This window comes from Bombus affinis, chromosome 14 (assembly GCF_024516045.1).
Source record: "Bombus affinis isolate iyBomAffi1 chromosome 14, iyBomAffi1.2, whole genome shotgun sequence".
In the NCBI taxonomy this organism is placed as follows: Eukaryota; Metazoa; Arthropoda; class Insecta; order Hymenoptera; family Apidae; genus Bombus; species Bombus affinis.
Window position 1 is genome coordinate 5,165,236 of NC_066357.1, and position 21,520 is coordinate 5,186,755.

Genomic DNA, 21,520 nt, shown 5'->3' on the forward strand with positions numbered 1-21,520 from the left:
ATAGACGTTCCGGTGTACCTCGAAGACGCTTCAGGTTTTAACGATGCTCCGTTTCGTTTTCGTGACACCGTTTTCAGTGTCGAGCAATATCGACGCCGACACCTGTTTCATTAATTACCGTTTTGACTTTCTCAACTCTCGGGAAGGTATCATCGGGACGAGTCAACGAACTCGAATGCATTTTATCGAGCGTTGGTGTAGCTTCCTTTACGACTGTGTGGTGAGAAAATGTAACGAGCTTTTCGTACTTGTAAGAGAGTCGGTGTGCGCGAATTAGAAAATTGTTTGGAAATTTGTTCTTGGGGTAACTTGTTCGATAGATTTTATCAGGAGCTGGCAGGTTTCCTAGAAGTATTTGCAAAGAGAAGTTGCAAATAGTTTGGCAATTTAGATTTTTCAAAGTCGAAGAAGAAGTTTGATGCACGTATTCATAAAATTGTTATTTTCGTTTAGAAAGTTCGCTCGTTACCGTCGAGTGACTCGTTCTCTAGATTTTACTGGAAATCGCTGCTTTTTGGAAGAAAAGGGAAAAGAAATGCCCGAAGATCGAAGACTCGTTTTGTCAAAAAGTAACGAGAACTTAAGACAGCAAAGTAATTACATTTATTATGTCAACGCGCATTTAACAGGTAGTCAAGTTACCTGCAAACAGAAAATTACGTTTTATCGTGGAGATATTGATTTTAGACACCACTTTAATTAACCATATTTCACTCCTCTTAGCAACTATCGATACTCTTTCGAGTTTCAACTAAACATTTACCCGTTAACGCTCCAGCACTCTAACTATAAATATATAACTCTGCACTGCTTTATATCCAACCAAAAATACAAAAAAAAAAAAGGAAACAAAAAGAAAAGAAAGGAGCAAAGACGAATGAAATCAAGATAAACCTTATTTCGAGCTCTTCCAAGCACGTACAACAAAACGAATTTTTCCTAAACCAAATTAATTCCTTTCGTTTAACCTTTTCGAAATTACTCGACTCACCCCCTGTTGTCTATAAAAAAATCCGACCAGTAACCAACACGTGACCAACAACGATCGTGAACAACCAACGCTATAACCGATATGCCGATACAACAAGTAGCTACTCGAAAATCGCTCGAGCTAAACGTATCCACTCGAATTTCTCTGCCTATCAACTGACCTGTTACTCCGACGGATTCTTCATTCGTTCGCGTCGCGTGTGCGTATTTGAAACTTCGACCGCACTTCTTTCTCACTTTTCATCGGCGAGAAAATTTCCATCGTCACGTGCGTCGAGTTAGGTCTCTTCATGCTGTCCGTGGTGGAAAGCTCGCAGCGTTTACGCGAAGTCTTACAAAGTATCTCGCGAAAACGGTTAGGGTGTCGAAGCCGGTGAATGTTACTTTGGACGGTGAATCGTAGAAAAGTTTCGAGTCGTCGTCGTCGAGTGTTTCGGATACTCTCGTTCTTGATTGGAAGCCGAGCGAGCGATGTTCACAGCACGAGAGTCGCGCGAGGACTGTCGGGCAGGACCGGTTTATCTTGCGCATCCTCACACTCACAGTTTCCGCCTCTGACACCCTCTGCGACCGTCTTCCTCCCTCAAGAGGAACACGCATAGCGATAGAATCTGAAACGAATCGTATATGCGCTCTGGTAAAAAGGGTTTAAGATGCGAATAAATCGATTTTGATTCCATCGTGTCTTTTTTTTTTTACTGATAAAAGTATGCTCTCTCTGAATAATTGTCATTCACTTTACAGATCGCGCCCTTCTTTCATCCGGCAGCACGATAATTACGATTGTTTAATAAATGGTATTCGACGTGTTCTACTCGGTAAACAATATTTAGTCGATTAAAATCTCGACTAGACTTGAAGTCGTTGCAATTTCGATTTCACGCGCGTCTCGTCAGCGATTCCACCTGTTCAAATCCATCGTACCGTTAAGATAATCTCACACAAAATAACCACGCGTCGCTCCTCTATGTCATTTCGAACGGTTTGAACGTCGATTAAATCGTCGTTCGACTAGTGTCGATTTGTTTTATTTACAAATAACTGCCTCGTAGGCCGGCGCGATTTTAATTAATCAGGATAAAAGCGAAGACTTTATCGTTCCGCTTCAAGTTTTATGGCTTTTGACAAAACCGTTGTCGGTTTTGTGAACAGATAGAAGCGATCTTACGCAAATATTCCATGGAAATCGTCGGATGCGCTGCGTGAGCGCCGGAGATGCATTTTATCGGCCCCTTTCCTGACATCAAATTTACGATACCATAACCGAATCTTATCTATCGTAAGCTTTTTCGAATACGAAGAACTCAGGGCTACGCGTTACGATCCTCTTGGGGAAGATTCGATCCCTCCCTTGGTAATACACCGTAGGATAACTGCGAAAGTAATCGACGAATAACTCGATAGACGAGTCTGGAAACGTGATTCATGTGTTTCCTCAATTTCCCTAGATTTATTCTACGGAATATTCGTGGCGTTAACTCTTTTAGTGCGAGCTTAAATCGACAGCGCGTCGCGATAACTATGATAGTGGACGAAAGGATAATTAGATAGTAAGTGGTGCAAAAAGTACCATAATTTTACCGAGTAGAATTAGCAATGAATATACGTACATATGTATTTGACAATAGAGCGAAAAATAGCTAATAGAAAAATGGTTAAAATGTGCATAAATATGAATAAATTACATACTAACTTTAAGCTTACTCTTGTTCACAACTGAATGATGTAAAATTTGGAAGAAATTATTATTTGCTACTGATATTATTTATTTATTTATTGATGCACATCGACTAATGGTCGTTGATCAGTTAGCTGTTTTTGACGAGTATAGTCGTCATGAAGAAATGGCATTATTTTGTGTTACGACGAGCCCTGTCAGTGATGAAATTCAAAAATAATACAGCGATCTCGTTACAACTTGATCCTATATTAGAACAGACACACGTACTCTGTACTTGACGAGTATACTCGTCGTCTCGTTTACTTTTTGCGACACATTTTGGGTACACACTTTTCAAAATGATCGCAACAGCTAATTGGTTATATGTCGCGAAAGGAAATGGTTCCTTGTTGTCTTTGAATATAATTATTCTACTATCGGTTATTTATTAATTATTAATTATTAACCTTATCGTTCAATAATTATAAAATACAAATTTTAACGATGTACGGCTTTGATAGTCGATTGGAGTTGGATTTTCGTTAAATCACTCGGAGAACTTGTAGATACTACTTCGATGAATTTATTTTATCTAAATGAAGTTTATCATATTCTATGATTCTCGTAATATCGCGTATAATGTAAGATATTGAAATATCCTGAATTTCGATTAGAAAAATGTTATGCTGAACGAAGGATACTCTACTCTCACAGAATTCGTGTTTTATTGAAAAGTTATTTTATGATATAATAAACGTACTTTATAAGCTAACTTTACTATTTTACGATTGATCGTTTTATCATCGCGTTTCAAGTAAAATATTGAAACATTAAACGCGTTCATCCGTACATAATAGGATACATTTTATAATTTCGAATTGTAATTTGCAATGCTATAATAGCTAATGACAAAGCAAATTCGTACGATAGTAAATTTAATATCCGACATTTAAATAGCAATTTAGTACCCAACTAGGATTAATGTTCCGTTGTTCGTGCCAGAACTTTGTAATTATTACTCCCCAAAGTTTATAATTAATTACACTCATCTAATCTGATTAAGCACGTACTAGAACTTGGCGTCGATTGTTTCCAACCTAACATTATATGGCACGTGTTTGCATATTTTGGACTTATGTTTTTGCACATTTTTGCGATATTACATTGGCAGATCGCGGCAAAGTTTTATTTAAAATTCGTAGAAAGTTCGATCGAGAATCGTTAAATTTTAATATGTATAGGTATGCGAGAAACGATGGACGAGGATGAAATAGCATGTTTGAAGTAGAATTAACAAATGCATAGATCAAACGATGAGTTTTATTCAATTTCTCGTTTGCATATTTCCGTGGAAGATTCTAATTTGAAGATTGAAATTTTATTTAACCACGCATGTTATCCGTGCCATTTTTCTATCATCAATATCGTTTTCCTATCGTCAAAAACGATATTCGACAAGTTTTGTATCGTCAAGGTTTCAGGAATTTTAGTTCCAATGTTTCGTTGCTATTTTTTTCCCTTTAATATGAAAAATCTTTATCTGCAACGTAAAAATTCGAAAATCAGAGCAGAATCAATTTTCCAAGTGACGATTGAATTCCACGCAGGGTTTTTCATTAAAAATATGCCGAGTGTAATTAGTTTGTTATACAAACAAAATTGAACTCGCACAACCACGTAAAAGTCTATTATACGATGATTAAAATGTGCGATAAGGCTTCGAGCTGTACTTTGTTTTAAATTAAATTTGTTGCCTTACCAGGTCGCTTTTTGTTTTTATTTATAGTCCGTTTAGAGGTCCTCGTAGATATATATCTAATATTTTATATATTGTATAATTTTATTGAAGTTATAACACTGTTACGTAAAATTGATATTGGGAAGAGAGTCGGAAATCGAATAATTAAAACGACAAATATTTGGTTCGAAAAAAATATATAGAATAATGTAAATGTAAATGAATAGAATTAAAATTAATTGTGACAAAAATACTCGGATCCTATTTTAAATAATAGGAATATTTCATTTTTTAAATTTAGTCCCAAACGAAACATACGATCAAATTTATAAAGGAAGTTTAAATCACAAAAAAGCCCTGAGCCATAACGTTGAAAAGCTTTACAAAAACCACGTCCCATTTAATTATTCGTGAATAATCCAATGAAATCAGAATACAAACGAACGGCATTCCGTAATCATTAAAACACAAACAGCAGTAGTGCACATTTATAAACTCTCAACAATTCCACACAAACCATTTGAATAACGGCTTCGTTCTTTGCTTTTTTCGGGTTCCTCTTTACCACTAATAAGCATCCAATTTTTCCATTCTTCCTCTGATTCAGCCGTTAAACAATCTCGCGTGAACCACGAAATGCATTATTTTTTTCGCCATGTGTATAAATCCCATAAACTCGATGCGGTCTATTTTTTAAAGCCGTTCCATTCGTCCGTCTTTATAACAGCGGTGATATCGATTAAGCATCGTAGCGTATGAAAACAAGTCGGATCAGAAGGCCGCGTAAATATTTTGATGATTTCCCAGCGATTAAATTCGAACGATATCCCTTGGTAATATCAGTGCCGTCCGATATTTATGGCACATACGCGTGCCAGTCTGATTTCTACTAGCCGCTACTACTAGATGTGGCCGAGTTCGTCTGAACAGTAACGAGATATACTACTGACGAGTTTAACGAAGCACGAATTACTGCAGGCCTGGAAAGATGATTAATGATCAATGAGGCGGGCAATAGGGGCACGCAAATAATGCCATCTGTCTATCGTTTATCGTCACGCGTTGCTATATTGTTTTATTTGTACATACCGACGTTTTTGACCGATACACGTTATCTTTATGGCTGTGTTGGTTGTATCAGAAACAACGAATTAGATTCGCGGCCCTTTGACTAGTAGTCATCCTTTTAGCTCTACTGTGTTCTCCATCAATCCATTAATCGTTTCTTCGTTTTATAACCGATCGCCGAGATTCTCTTGGCCATTGTCGTCGGTTTAAATCGTTCGTCCGCCGTGGAGGAACGCTCGTGAATACTTATTTGTATTCTATCTTATTTCTTGTCCCTCTGTGTTTCTTTTTATCGCATTGAAACGAAAACGCGGAACGACATCCTTTCCATTTCGAGGTAAAATTTATTTTAGAAGGATTCCTCCGCGTATCTGTAGAAAGCTGTTACATCACGCAGTTGGTACGATTTCTGCAGTTACACTTGTAATTGGAACGAAACGCGCGGAATATACTCTACTTTCTATTGCTTCGTTAAAATGTACACATTGTACAATATTCTTGCGTTAGAAAAATAGTTACACGTTAAATGTTCAACTCGAAGTTCCAAGTTTTCTCGAGCGAGTCCTGTTGATCTTCTCGGAAACAGACTTTCGTTCGTTTCAAGTCAACCGTTCGCTGTGAACACTTGAAAAATGTACTAACAATATCGTCGATTCATTTCGTAAAGTCGTAAGCATCGTCCGCGCGATACTGCATCTCGTAACTAATAAATTCCACGATATATTCCATTATCTTGCAAAAGAAAATACCAGTCCATTTCTATCATAATTAACCTACGTGTACTTCAATAAGTTGGCCAATTGGAAGCTCCTCCCTCTTCCCTTTTCCTCGAACCGAACAAGATCCCTCGTTCATAGTTTCTCGCTCGTTTAACGAGTGTCTCTTCCGCCCCTTATCTCGGGTAACAGTAATCGTTGCTATCGTGTGGTCGTCTGGAAAAGAGGCAATTTCTGAGGACTCGAATTGCGCGCGTAGTGACCTCGTCAAAGCGAGGTCGGGATTTAGAGGGTGTGAGAGAAGCTTTGGGGTGCGGCGTGCGTGACATGCACCTTTCCACGGTCGTTTTATATTTCACCAAGCGAAAGCTGGCGCGACGCGAATGCCGATCGGAACGCCAAACGGCGAAATAAGTGGCCGGACTTTTATATATCGTACACGCGTTGCTCATAAATGAGAATTATTGCCGTGGTCGTTGGTGCATCGGAGATAATATCGAGAGAATTATCGCCAGCGTGGACCTTTTTAATTTGTGTCTTTTCTTTTCTTTTTTTATTTTCGCCTCTCTTATTTCTCTCTTCTTCTTCGTCTCTTTCGCTCGATTTTATAAGTCCGGTTAACGTTGCGACGTGGCCGTGGAAAGATGTGACTAACAACTTGAAACTTCGCAGGGCTGGAAGTTTGTTTCAAGTAATTTTTACCTCTTCGTTTAAAGAATGTGACGCAATATGCTGCAGTTTTTACTTAAATTCCCCAGCGACAAATGACATAAAGAGGCGCGCGTGTGTATGTGCGCGAAATTTTAGGTAAAAGAATATAGTTCATTTTTCAAGGGATGGAAACAACGATAATCTTTTAGAACGATAAACAATCGCTAATTTTGCGAGATCTATTTTATGAGAAATAGTAGTGGGCCGAGCTGCGCCATCACTATGATCCTCCATATCGGTAACTGTTTCTTCATCATTCTAATATGTTGTTACGTATATAACGGTGATCTAATACAAACTATTGCGAAACCATCGCAACTTTTCGCGTCAAGAACGCTCTATCGATAAAGCAATAATCGAGGAAGCGGCGAGTGTCCTAGATTACTGTCACTTATGACGTTGGCTCATCTACAATATTACGGCTAGCTAATGGATACACGATCGCGTCTCGTTATATCGAATATCGCTTATCCAGCTGGGCGACCAATTTCGTTGTTTAAATGTTGATATTATGTCACGAAGGATGAAGAAAAAAGAAAAAAAGAAAAAGCTGACGCCAGGACAATTTCAGACGGTCGAGTTCGCTTGTCTCGCGAGTCTTCGGTTCGCTTCTGCTCGAGTATCGATTTGTTCGAGTGCTCTGTTTATATTCTCATATCGCCGTATTATGCTTCCTGTGACACGTTTTTCCTCTCTTCATCTGTTCTTTCTATTTTTAAACCTTTTACCTTTTTCTTTCTCAAATCATTACCTGGCTCCTGACGTCGATCGATTGATACGATTTCCGGGGGTTTGCTCGCTCCGCGAACACGTTGCCCTTGGTTACAGCGTTTTACAGTTAATGGTGTTTACATTTTACGTGGACGTTGATTTCGATTCGCCCGAAGCGCTCTCAACATGGCAGAGACGGTTGAAGGGGTTGAGTAATTGACGTTGACACGTTGGTCTGATACGGCCAGGGATTAAAAGAATATTTCACGAATTCCATCGAGAGGCGATATTTTATGAAGCGAGAAGTTCTCCACAGCCAAGTTTCTTCCTTTGATTCAATTACGTATAACAGCTCCGACATTCGCCGATGTAATGAATTGTTCGACGAGCGAAGAAGTTAATGGCGTTTTCCTAAAATTGAACATCAAGTTTTGTTTGCTAAATAATGTTATGTAATAAAGGAAGAAAGAAAAATGAATTGCCACTTCCGTCGAGAAATTTATTTGTCGAATTAGTGGTTCGATCGTAAGATCCATCGATAAAAGAGTTAGATGACAAAGTTCACATTTTACATTTTCTTTTCGGTTATTCGATGGAATGAAAGCTATTTATCCCTGGTTTTTCATTTCGATATAGTCTTGTTTTATTAATATTCACTTAAAATTTAACGAAGAGGAACAGAAATTCTGAATGAATTATATCTGAAATATCTTCCATGACAGCTCTTCATCCACGTTAATTGCTATGAATTATCCTTTGTTACAGAGTTATAATTTTTCCAAAGAATATACTCTCGGTCTTAATATAATTTCAATTTCTCTAAACGTTATAGTCTCGTCAATTTGTTCTCTAATACATTAACAAGTATGATTCTTTAACAATTGAAACCTACTATATATTTCGCTCGAGAAATTTCAATTTCTGCGAACGTTACGATTCCACCGTTGTATTTTCTGCTACATCAACAAGTATGGTTTCTACAACATCAAAAACTTACATATATTCCGCTTGAGAAATTTCAATTTCTGTCAACGTTTTATGGTTCCATCGTTTCACACTCTGATACATTAAGAAGCGTAATTTTTACAAAAATTGCACTCAATTTTAATTTTAATGCACGTTATAAATTTTCCTATTTCCTTTCACGCTGTATTTGACGAATATTTTCATTTCTGCCAATATTATCGCTCTTTACTCATAATTCTCCGCCAGGGATATTTCACCCTTTACGCTTCTCGACGTCGAAACAACCGAAGAGGCGAAGCTCTCTAGTGGAAAGAGCTTTTAAGCCGTCTTTTCTTACAAGACGGACAGAAAAATCGTCGTCATAGGGTCCTGAATATTCCGCAAGACTGCGAAGGGTCGTTAAACCCTCTTATTCACGGGGTTTCTAGATGTTCCTGGTAGAATACGACCGTTCTTTCCTACCTCCTATAAATACGTTCTCTTTCATCCACGGGCTCGCCACAGGAAATAGGCTTCACGCAACGACCACAGGATTAGATTCCTCCCACTTAGTTGATATGGATGGATCCTGAAAGTGGTTTCTCTATTTCATTTGCGGGGGCTGACGTTCTAAATAAATTCATGTCGATACTACTGGCGAATTCTTACGGTGACAGAAGCTACAACCGTTTCGTTAATGGGATTTTTCAACACGATTAATGTTTCCAACGAGACGCCGTGTACGCCGGGTGAATTTATTTGCGAAGCTGGCAAACAGAAATCGAAATAGGACAGACAAATAGAATATGCGAGTAAAACGCAACGGTATTCCACCGAACGAAATTAAAGTACTATTTGCGCTATAGAATTTATGTTATGAAACTGGGGAAAAAAAAGGAAATATATAAAACCGAAGAAACTACCGACCAGAGATTTATTTTCGGATTTGAATTTAAAATTGGAAAAAGGAACGGAGGAGATATATTCAACAAATTCGCCTTTCCTGTCAACCACGAATAATTTCTACGATATTACACGTTGTGGGCAACAGTTGAAGTTGCGAGAAAGGAGGAACAGTATTCCGTAAATGTTCAAGAAAATACGCCAATTTAATGATTCGCACGAATGTGAATTTTGCCAATGACGGATCACACGTATCCTTCTGTATACATATTATTACAGCGTAATGTATGGCACCCATCAAACGAGCTCACGTTTTCATCGTAACAAAGCCAATAACATTTCCAGCGTTTCCACATCATGAAAACATCACGTAGTAATGGAAAATTTCCATTTCGCTGAAACAACCGTACGTGCTATGATAATAAGAAGGCCGAATTTATGCATGAATAATACATCAGCGAGTCGTCGGCACTGAAAATACATTTTATTGTACAAGATATCCGCTATAGCTACAGTTTAATACAATAATTCATCTTTACCCTTAATTTCGATCGTTTTCCTATTACTTGCATCGTTTAACTATGACTTTCGCAGCATTTCGATCTCTGCACTCGTCAAAGATATTCAAACAAAAAGCAGGAATCTTGAATAAGAAAAGAGCGTGGAATTTCTTCGGGGAATCTCGAGGATCGATGAAGCCGGAAGAAATTCCTTCTTCGTTTGACGAATGCTTTGCGCTCTTCGCCAATACAGTGAGTTGAATTCACGCGCAGACTGCCAGTGCTTTCCCAAGGCTGTGATATTTCTCTTCGATCTATTTGCTAATTACGATCTTCGTTCGACGATTCCGCGCCCACGTGTCGCGCGAGAAGAGAAAACGACGTTTTTGTTTGCTCGTTCGGCGTTAAGATAGTCGCGGATGCTCATCAAGTAGCTCGACGGGAAGCTCGTAGAAATCAATTTGGCCTCGTTGATTGTTTCGTCAAACAGTGGTGAGAGCGTCTCTTAGAAGATTTCTTAGCTCCACGATCTCTTTCGTTACTTTCTCCACCTCGTTCTCCTCCATTTTTTTATCCTTCTTCCGGAAGTAACGCTGTACCAACTGGGACATCACTATCGAGAAATCTACGTTGTTTTCCTCCGTCAAGGTTTCCTGTCAATAAGTAGAAATCCCGTTCTGTTACAATGCACTGCTCTTGGCGATAAAATATTTGAAGATCGAAGGAAAGAGGAGCATCATAAATACGTTTTTAAAAATATAATTCTTTTCAAATTAGCTGACAGGTTGGCGATGTTTTGTAAAGTACCAAGGATAATTTAAAGGCGATTTAATTATTCTAATTTTGTTACGACAAATGGCATTTTTTAACATTGTGAAGAAAATGGAGTGTAAATCAAGAAAACAATTTTGGTAATACGGAATTACTGAACTGTGAAACTTCTCTCCTGTGAAAAATGGAAAACGTGATTTATGATGTACTTCCCTTGCAGTCTTCATTTGTAACAGCAAGACAAGAGGATTGTCCAACTTTTCTTTTCTTCTCGTGCCAAGCGACTTGATGCTCATTGTCATTTAAAATTCATCGTTACGTCGATTATGTTCATATTATGAAATATTTTTTATCGAAAAGAAATATCGTTAAAGGGATTGCGTGTTCTGAACAGAATAATCGAACTCAAGCTTAAATTAAAGGAGCTTGCAGCCACGAATTTAAATACATATTAAGAACAAATTGCAAAATTCATTCGAAGTCCAGTTTAAACAACGTTAGAAGATCTTCTTCGTAAAAAGAATTTCTTAATCGATAAATGTATATTTACAAAATATAAATATGACCATTATAAATGTTCCAGTGACCTACGATTTTCTCATTTCAATATAATAGTAGAAGATTCTTGGTCACAATTAATAAAAGCAAGTCTCAGGTTGTCCCAAGAGTTTCCTCCCTTTTATAAGACAAAAATAGATGCACGACATCTTTTGTTTTATATTATTTTATTAAATCACGTATGACCCATTTTGTTCTGCTGGAAATAGAAACAAAAATGTGCATCTATTATTTCCTTATAAAATGAAAGAGACATTACATTTCGGACAACCTGATACTTCTAAAGAAACGGTAAGCTTGTCTTCTTTCAAATTCTTCAAGATACAAAATATACAAAACGTTATTCGTATAGTTGCACCAATTGCGCTGAAACTTTTACTAAATGCTAAATTTACTAACAATATAAAAACAGTGATGTGGATCCCATCGTGCACGCTTGTTTGACGTTGGTTTCAGCCATACTTTCAGGTACTCGACAATCGGTTGAATACCAACGTACGTTGGAATAATGTTAAATGGCGGTGGGAGCGTAGTCGTGAGCATGAAATCGACGTAAGTCTGAAAAGCGGATATTTAATTAGTTTGATCCTAGAATCTACTGTTTCCCAGTTAAAAAGCAACTATCGATTGTCTTTCGAACTTCAGTTCGCCCGAATGTCCATTCCACGATCACGTTCTCTGTGACTTCCGTCAACGTGTTGGACATGCATGCAATTAGCATGTTCAGTATCACGATCACACCGATGAAGGTGAATCCTGAAAAAGAGAGATTACAGTGGATGTTATTTAGAGCGCAAGAAGAGCAAAGATATATTGTTAAATAAAAGATACTTTTCGAAATAATTTTTCAAAAATGATATTTAAAACATTGAAATAGTATTTGTATGAAGGTTTTGCTTTAAAAATCAATATTAAAAGATAAATAATATATGTATTATTTATCTCATTTGTGTTTGGAAGATATTTTTCTCTTAATTTATCATTTATATTGAAAATGCTAAAATTTACTTTATTTTAATATATTAACGATCCTTCTAACTACCTATAAATTATACGCGAAATTCATACATATATTTCTGTTTCATTAAACTGGAAGGCAGAATGATATTTAATATGAAATTTAATTAAAGCCGTAATAAATTGTTTTGTACTCCTTCCCTATAATGTCATCCACATTTTAGCGTGGTATCTCCTTTCGCGTATTTTAAATGTACTTTGATCTCTTTTAAATTTTATATGTTACATGCTGTGTTCAGTGAAAAGGTTTTAGATGTTTATTACATCGTTTTCCATTAGTAACTTAAGAAGGAAAAATGGCAAGATATTTTTTTAATATTATCCTATATCCCGCCTTCCTCCCAAAAGGAAAAAATTGCAACTTTTCCTATTCTAAGCAATTGAACAAAAATTAAAAGTAAATGTAAAGTAAATGTTAAAAATAAATTAAAATTAAACGTAATATCATATAACTATATATATTTAGTTTTCCTATTTTTCCCCATTTTTCGTGAGTATTTCACTTTATTTTAGGTTTATTTATCAGATACTAAAGCGATACGATCATCGATAATGTTATAAATTACAAACTACGATGTTAAAGTTTAAAATGATTAATCAATGGAAATATCGTTCTAGAAGACAAAGACTGGAATTTCAAGCGAACTTTATCTGGATTTCCCGACAAAGCGAAAAGGAAATTTAGATAAGCGTATTACCGGCAAAGGCTATATAGCCAATAATCTCCGTGAACGTGTGATGATTGATGATGGTCTCGTTCTCCGATTCTCCCGGAAGGTTCTCAATTATCACATCAGCGCTTTCGATGGGGCTCATGCAAAAAAGTGCCCAGAAAAGAGTCTTCAAGGTGGCTGAGAAATTAACGAACGAGCTGACCTGTTGGGTCTTGATTTTCGATTCATCGTCGATTTGAATCATATCCTCGTAATACTGATAAAGTTTACACGTGCCTAAAGGAACGACAATGACAAACAATTCCATTATTAATTCTCTGCAATTTTGTCCAACCTTATTGAATACATCGAACTTTATTAGAGGAACTTAAACTTTCTATTTGACAAATTTTAATAAATTTCCTGAATAAATCTCAATATATTTCTGTTTAACATCAATTGCTTTATTAATTAAACAGAGGAAAATTCGACTATTCGTCTAACTTCACCTTATTGCGCGAAATCGAGCAAGCTCTATGTTGAATATTTCCAGAGAAATAATTTTTATTTTCGGTGTAAATTTAAACTGGAAATATCGTATAGCTCATATACGAAGAAGAAAGTAAGCGTTGATTTATAGAAAAAGAAACATTGATAAATTACGAGTATTACCAGCGGTAAATGCAAAAATGATTATGCTGAAGAGAATGATGAATTTGACAACGTCCTTGATCATTTGCCCGAGAGAAAGTTGAAGTGGGCCCAGATGATAGTCCAGCTGACAGATGTACAATAATTTCAGGAAGGCCATTATCGTTGCCAGACAGTAAATTCCTTCGGCGATCAATGTTGGATCGTACTGGTTCCAATATTTCCTCTCCAATTCGAGCTGACCATTTATTCTCACGTCCAACGCAGCAGTTATCCAATACAGGAAGGTCAGAATAAAGAGGGATATCATGATCATCTCAAACCTGTCATCGTTTCAAATTTTTTTCGTTAAAGTGGCAATACAGAACTGTTACTAGAAAAATAGTGTGATATAATAGAACCTCGTTCGATCCAACGATCGAATAATTGACAAATTAATCAATGGAAAATTGAAAATGCTTTGGCGCGAGAAGAACGAAGAAATGAGAATAGAAAATGCAAGAAAATGTTATGCTTTTGCATAAAGAAGGTTCTTTTGATATTTCGATTTTCGATTTTTAATATTTCTCAATGTTTTAACGAAATGATGTTACATTTAAATCACATACTTGAGATTGCATTCCAAGACTAACTATTTACATCATCATTACACAAGGTCTAGTTCCATATAATCAGTAGTTAGTCTAAAGAAAAATTCATAAAATTCACTTGGTTTCATTGTTGTTACACAAGATCGTGTAACTCTGTTAAGTTATCAGATTTAGCTTCGTATTCGATAATAAATAAAACAGAAATAATTACAACTTATTAGTCCTATGCTTTTGTCATTATATATCCTTATTAGACCGCGAATGTCCATGCAACTTTAGATTTTTTAAAATGCAACTGAAAGAGTGGAAGCTAAATCTCGATCTGTTTAACTCACTAAATATCATAACATGGGCTGTACATTGGACATTTGATATGTATCTTTGCATAGTATCTGCATTCTGTATATTTTTACACTTTCAAACTTCCCATAAATCTCATAAAGAGCGCAGTCTAGTGATTATATAGAATACGAAATAACTTGAGAAATTTCGATAATTTTAATGTACAAAAGTCGTACAGCAGGACGTAATACGAAGTAATGCGAAATAATACGACGTAATACGACGTAATACGACGTAATACAAAGTAATACAAAGTAATACGATGTAATGGCAAGTAATACGATTACGAAGTAAAACGAAGATGAAAAGCGGTACGATTACGAAGTAAAACGAAGATGAAAGGCGGTACGATTACGAAGTGAAACGAAAATAAAATGTGACACGAAGTAATTTTCATTTTAAATGTCGTCCATCGACAATATGAATTTATAATATAAAGTCATACCAGTACCACGGTCCAGCGAAGAATCTCTTCGGCCCGTGTATTATGCACATACGAATCAACGACCAGGCGTACGACATCACGTAAATTATCAAAACCCAGACGTATACTGAGGAAGCAGCCGGAGGTGAGAAGTCAAGGCGCTACTGTTCGATTTCTGTTCGATGTGTCGATATCAGGTAATAGGGTATACCAGAGTTAGGCGGTCCACGAAGCTGTTCGGTTTTGTCTACGTTCGATTGAAGAAAAACGATCAACAGGAACACCAAGTAACTGGCGGTGGATGAAATAAACTTGTTGACCGGCGATTGCCAAAATTTCGACCTCTTTGAGTTTGGAGCGACCAAAACCACTACCAGAATCACCGGTAGCATGAAGATTCGCATTAGTATGAATAAAGACTTCATCCACGGGTTCATGATCTTCCATTCGTACCAGCCGTCGATCCACTTGCTCGTAATTAACTGCAAATTGAAATTTCGTGGTGTCTTTAACCAGACGATTAACAAATTTAACGAATTTAACGAAATTGTTGGCTTTTGTAATTTACTAAAAATATGCCAGCATTTATAAATATGGTAATATTAACGTTTAACTTTTACCGGGGCGGGAAGCTATTTATGCTCGTCATTATATTGCTTCATTTTCTAATTGTGTATGATATATTTAGGTATATATTAAAGGTCGATAATTCTTGCGATTAATATAAATCGCTTGGAAATGGAAAAAAACTTCTTAATTTGACTAATAATCTTTGGATTTCGGAGATCTCTAACGAAATATTTTTCACGTATATTTCTCGCTATTTTAAAACAGCTCTATCTTGAATCGTCACGCTGTTCTCGCCAAACGATACAATTTTATTCGATAATACACTCTGACGTGGCTCGCATTTAGAATTCATTTTTCCGGCATCGTCAAATTAAGAATTCTTTCGCTAAATTAACGCCATTCTTCTAAAGTATTACTACATAGTATACAAGTATGTCTATAAAGTATCGATTACTATCTACAACCTGTTGTACATTAGGATGAGCCACAAAGGTTCTCTGCGTGTTGTGCAGCGCGAACAGTAGCCTCGGGTATATAAATTTATACGAATGGGCAAATCCAGTAGACTGCTTCAAGATGACTTCTACTTCGTCCACGCTTCTGGCGCAATCGATCAGATCGGTCGCGAACTGCATCACGTTCTATGAAAACAACGACATATTCTATTAGAACTTATTCGATAGACAAACGATACACATTTTATAAGAATTTTGTTCCAAGAGAATGACACGTTCTACGATAAATTTATCCTAGGAGAATGGCACACTGATTAATGGATTTTTATCTTCAAAAGGAAAATAACCTCAGCGAGTTCTATGTAATCGTGGTAAAATTCTCTGACAAATTCGGCGGCTTTCCGTAGCTCGTAAGACAAATTGAACGCTTCCAAAATCGGATCGTCGACGATTTGACATATGTACGCTGGATTTGCTACTGCCCTGTACGAGAATAATCGCATCTTCTCTATCGCAAGAATGTCGCTCCTCTCTCGTTCGCTTCTACGCTATCGAACAAGAACATAGTTTAACTTCATTTCTTTGATCGAATCTCTTTTCGTTTTCCTTTTACGAAACTACAATTTTTCACAGATTCTCCATGGACCCGTAAAGATCCGCGGTATAATCGTTGGTTATCGAAATTTACAATTAAGAACATTCTTTGAATCCAATGTATCGAGCATGAACGAATCACGATGAATAATTCAATGTTCGATTTAATTCGGACCGCAAAGCGTTAATCAGGCCCAGTTATGCAGAATCCTGTCCAACCCACAAAACTACAAAAAGTTAGTCAAGTTAGATGTTGTTACCCTTATCGCGTAAAAATTTCTGACCCATAGAACAGCTCTTACGTTATAAAATTATTAAAATTATCAAGCTACAATCCCTTCTTAGTCTTATAGCTATTTTGCAGTAAACTTCGAAACCAGTTGGTCGGACAAAATGAATTCTGCAATCCTCTTAAAATAATAAATCTAGAGAAAGTTATCCATGGTAGATATTCCAACACTATGGATACTTTTCCGGATCTACCGATGTTTTCGTCGATTGGCTGATCCATATCAGAGACAAAACATAACAATTTTCAAGAAACGAAAATTTGCCTCGTTCTCGCAGATCGTCTACATTTTCAAGGTAATTTAAACAGCGACGATAGGATCGTTGGAGATACGAACATCTTCGAAACGCTTTGACTCTGACGTGGACGTAACCGAAGCCGAATTTGCTGAATAGTAAGTAAATATCTAAAATAATATTAGTTGCGTTACACGCTACATTTAACAAGCCGCGAAGAAGCATCGTGGAAGAAACAGCAGAAATAAAATATACCCAATGCGAGCGGAGCTGAATCTGATCGAAGATGAAAATGTTTCGACTACGATTTTCTCTAACTTCCGAATCATCGTGAGTTGCTATAGGGTTCTGCGTAAAAGGGCCCGTTTACTCTTAACATTGATTAATTCTTTTTCTCTTTTTTCCCTACTTGCACTCTTTGCAATTGCAGCTAGGTGGATGAGGTTTCGGAAGGAAGTGAAGTCTGTTTCGAAGCATACTGATCATCTCGAAGTGTCCGTATTGAGCAGCGATCGCCAGTGGCGTGGCTTCGTCCGGGAAATCGGCGCTTCGCGTTATACCGGCGTACTCCAATCCGGGTGACAGATCGTTCAGTTTGTTCAAAATAATCATGGCGATTTTTATCTCGTTGTCCCTGATGGCGTGTAGATGCGTGTCACTCGGATCGATGTCCGGATGAGTCAGGAGATACTCCACCATTGGCGTGTTCCTGTCACTAACCGCGATGTGAAGCGCAGTGACACCCTGAAAAAAGGCCATGACCTCTCGTTAGCGAAAAAAAGAAAAAAGAATCTCGTGTTTCGTTCGGGAGAAAGCACAGAATCATTCGTGACACGTGTACCTTGTTACAGACGTATCTCGTTCATTTTTAGACTTCGAATTTTTACGTATCTTTCTTTCGGTGTGCAGCAGGTGCGTATAAAGGTTTTTTTCTGTAATCGATGCTTTTAGGTCTTTTTTAAGGAGATTTTTTAGGGTATGATATTTAAGGATATTGTATGGTCTGAAATGATACTTTGGGGATTTTTTTACGTGATAGTGAAAAAGGAATCTGTAAATTTTGATATATTTTTCTTTTGTGCATCGGAGGTGTATACAAAGAGGTTTGAAATTGTTTTTGTGCCTTTTTTATGTTCGATGTTTCGTGAATTTTTTGACGTGATAACGAGGAAAGAGATACAGTTGTCGTCGAAATGGTCTGCGATTCGTATATTTCATTACGATACAAATTTTCACATATCTTTCATTTATTTTTTCTTTTAGGAGGTGCATCTGAGGTGTCTCCAATTCTGTAATCTGTCACGTTACTATCGTACGTTGAAGGTTTGCCTGCTTAATATTCACCTAGTTTGCATTTTGCTCGATCTGAGATACATCTCGACGACGTTCAATACGCTTTCACTTGGCGACAAATTTCGACGTTTTGATCTTCGTCAAATTTCATTCACAATTTCGTAGGCCAATAACCGTTCCTAATAGAAGATAATCTACCAAACACGTAAAAGAGGGACACAGAAGAAGAATTTTCATAAACCTAAAATAACAGGATTCCCAAGACCCTAAAAGACTCATAAAAACCACATTCCTCTCCCTTTTATCGGTCCAAGTACCATAAATAGACACTTTCCTGCCCTTAACCGGAATCTAATCGTCAAATTCCAGATGTATTTCATAAAAATCCGCACTCCAGTCGCAACGCTCGTCTCCTTAATTTATAGCCAAGAAGAAGAAAAAGGCATTCGATTAATTTCTACGCACAATCAAAGAACGAAAATTCACACATTCGTGATTCTATAGCATACATACATTCCTGAAAGATTTCTATAATACAAGCGTTCGAGAATACTCTCGTGAACCATCGTATGTACTGACCTCTCGTTCTCCGTGCTCCCTTACACAATGTCCATAATACTCAACAACAACGACGACGATCGACTTCGTTTACGACAGAAATCCCCGACCATCGTCTTGCGCGTGTCACAAAAAGGCGTTCCACGTATTTCCACAGGAATCACGGAATTCCTGTTCGCTTGTTGGTCCTCGTGAAATCGACTTTCCAACTTCTCTATATCTGTTCCCCTTTTTTCTCTCTCGTTCCTGTATCCTCCTCCTTTTTGCCTCCTGGCCCACGATATCTCGGCCGTGTCCCTTTTCGTAGGAAGAATGGGACGACGACGTTTGTCGCCCATCTGCGGCGCGTTTAACAGAGGCGGCCACCGACAATGGGCTAACTCCATTGTTGCCGCCGACACACCGGTCACAATATTTCCTGATATCCTGGCTTTTCGGCCGTCTCCCAGGGGACATTGTGAAACCGACACGATCCCGCCTTGTGATATACGCCGCCTCTAGGCTTTTTTCCAAAATCGAGTTCCACACAGCTGCCGATTTTTCGCGTCAGAATAAACACGAACGAGTCTCCGCTGTCGAAGCAATTAGGGCATCGACTGTTTTATTCGCAGTATTTGTGGAAGTCGTCGTACGTCAAATAAGGGAATAATGGGAAGGGAGAGGGGAGGGGGGAAATATATAGCTTGATTTTCTGCGGAAAAGGGAATTTATTGCTTACGGAGTGGTTCGATGGCGCGGTTCATTTAAATTTCATGTTTGGCGAATTCTTTTTGTGGGGTTTCGCTGAGGTTCTTTGAGCGAGTGATTTGTTGTTTGGGATTGTTTGGTCGTTTGGTGATGATTAATGGTTGCCAAGTTATGAGGAATTATTGCGAGAATGATTGCAGGAGGAAGAATCGTGCTTGAGAGAGAAGCAGAATTTGGGAATGTGCAACGAAACACGTTATTTTCAACAACGTTATATTCGTATTTTGTTACGAATAAATGACATTAATTTTTAGACTGATCGAAACTCAATTTATTGCGACGTTCTCGTGATAGATCCTGAGTTCTCTCCAGTTTTCTTACTTGCGTCAATTGTCGTTATCATTTATCAAATTTACGCACCTTCTTACGTATCTGATTGCTTAGCTGTAATTTTGTATATCTTCAACAATATTACGTATCTGCTCCTGCAACAGGATATTCTCATAAACAGAATGCAAAGAATGTCCAATTATTTTAATACACCGATCAAAATGAAACTTTGATTCGAACGCATCGTAAAACAGTGTCGATTGAATTTTCAACGAGTATTATGTCGATTTTTTGATGAATCGATTATTCCGCCGTAATCGCAAATGTCTCTTTCACGTTCCTTCTAACAGTATCTATCTTCATCTGACTAAAACGCCATTCGACTACCGTTTCTAGCCTGAAAAAATACACGAAATAAAGCAACCTTCTCTGCCGCTCAAATTTTCCAGCTGGCCCTGACGTGTTCGCGAATATTATATCGTATGCAAAAAACGAGAGCATCCTCCAGGTTCTTTCCAAAGTGCACGCGCACGCTCACGAAGAAGATGGCTCTCGCGGAGGGCACGCGGCGGCAAGGGGATTCCCGGATGGAATTTACAGCGGGACCAGTCATTTGAATAATTTTTATCGGTCCTCGGCTGAAACCATTGTCTTGTAAAGGACGGCCTGAAATATGGCCGTAGATACACGGAGGCAAAGCGGTGCCAGAGCGCTTCTTTCGTTCCGTTTCTCTCGCGCCGTATCCCCTCCCTCTCTTCTCTTCCTTCTTCTTCGGCATTCTCTTCACTTCTCTCGTCCATCTCTTCCCTCTGTTCCACTCTTTCGCCGTACAGTTTCTTCTTTCTCGCTTTCGTCCTCGATCGGCCGTGGCGGTGTCTCCTCGGCTCAAAGCGAAACGAGGGTTGGGCTTTTTGGGAACCCCGAAGAGAGGAGGACGACACGAACGTTGCCGAAGGAGGGGGTAACATTCCACGGGGGGTACGTGTATCTCGACGGGGTGAAGATCGGAGATAACGAGACCTCGTCTCGCTTTTTCTCATTCGGTTACGGTGCTTCTGCGTAAGAGTTTCGTCGACTCTTCGTTTGCTTCCACTCTTTCTTCTTTTTCCCTTCTCGTTCTTCTCTTTCGTATGTTTCCTTGATAATGTAAAACTTGGCTTTTCCTACCTTCTGTCGTTTCTCGTCCTCTTCCGGTTTCCTCGATTCTTTATTTTTCTTCAGCTCCTTCTTCCCTCAGTTTCCTCGCTCTTTTCTTCTGTACGTTGTTTGTTCAGTTTGCTGGTACAAGTCCTGGCTTTTCTCACATTCTCTCGTTTTTGATTCCGTAGACTTGTCGACTTCTGATTTTCCTCTTTAGTTCCTTGTTCCCCTGTTTTCTAGTTCTTTTTCTAGTTTGATCCTGTTGTTTTTGATTCTGTAGTTTGGTCGATTCTAGTCTATCTTCTTTGTTTCCTCGATCTCTTCTTCTTCTTCTTCCGTTGTGTTTCGCCGATACTCTTCCTTTTTACGTTTCCTGGCTTAAATCAGTCTCTTTGCAGTTTCTCTGTTTCTCACGGTACA

The 21,520-nt window shown here is 38.0% G+C and overlaps 2 protein-coding genes across 2 annotated transcripts; both read right to left on the minus strand.

Annotated features, from left to right (window-relative positions):
* Positions 1-8,092: 8,092 nt before the first annotated feature.
* LOC126924494 (short transient receptor potential channel 4-like) lies at positions 8,093-15,107 on the minus strand. The gene is made up of 6 exons (XM_050739039.1): positions 14,970-15,107; positions 13,614-13,915; positions 12,987-13,238; positions 11,912-12,027; positions 11,671-11,829; positions 8,093-10,595 (listed from the first exon to the last, which is right to left on the minus strand). Exons 1-6 carry the CDS (start codon positions 15,044-15,046, stop codon positions 10,425-10,427), a joined length of 1,077 nt encoding a protein of 358 aa, XP_050594996.1. The 5' UTR covers positions 15,047-15,107; the 3' UTR covers positions 8,093-10,424.
* A 2-nt stretch (positions 15,108-15,109) lies between these two features.
* Positions 15,110-16,263, minus strand: LOC126923919 (short transient receptor potential channel 5-like). The gene is made up of 2 exons (XM_050737875.1): positions 15,983-16,263; positions 15,110-15,430 (listed from the first exon to the last, which is right to left on the minus strand). The coding sequence occupies exons 1-2, from the start codon at positions 16,151-16,153 to the stop codon at positions 15,110-15,112; spliced, it is 492 nt and encodes a 163-aa protein (XP_050593832.1). The 5' UTR covers positions 16,154-16,263.
* Between the last annotated feature and the right edge of the window lie 5,257 nt (positions 16,264-21,520).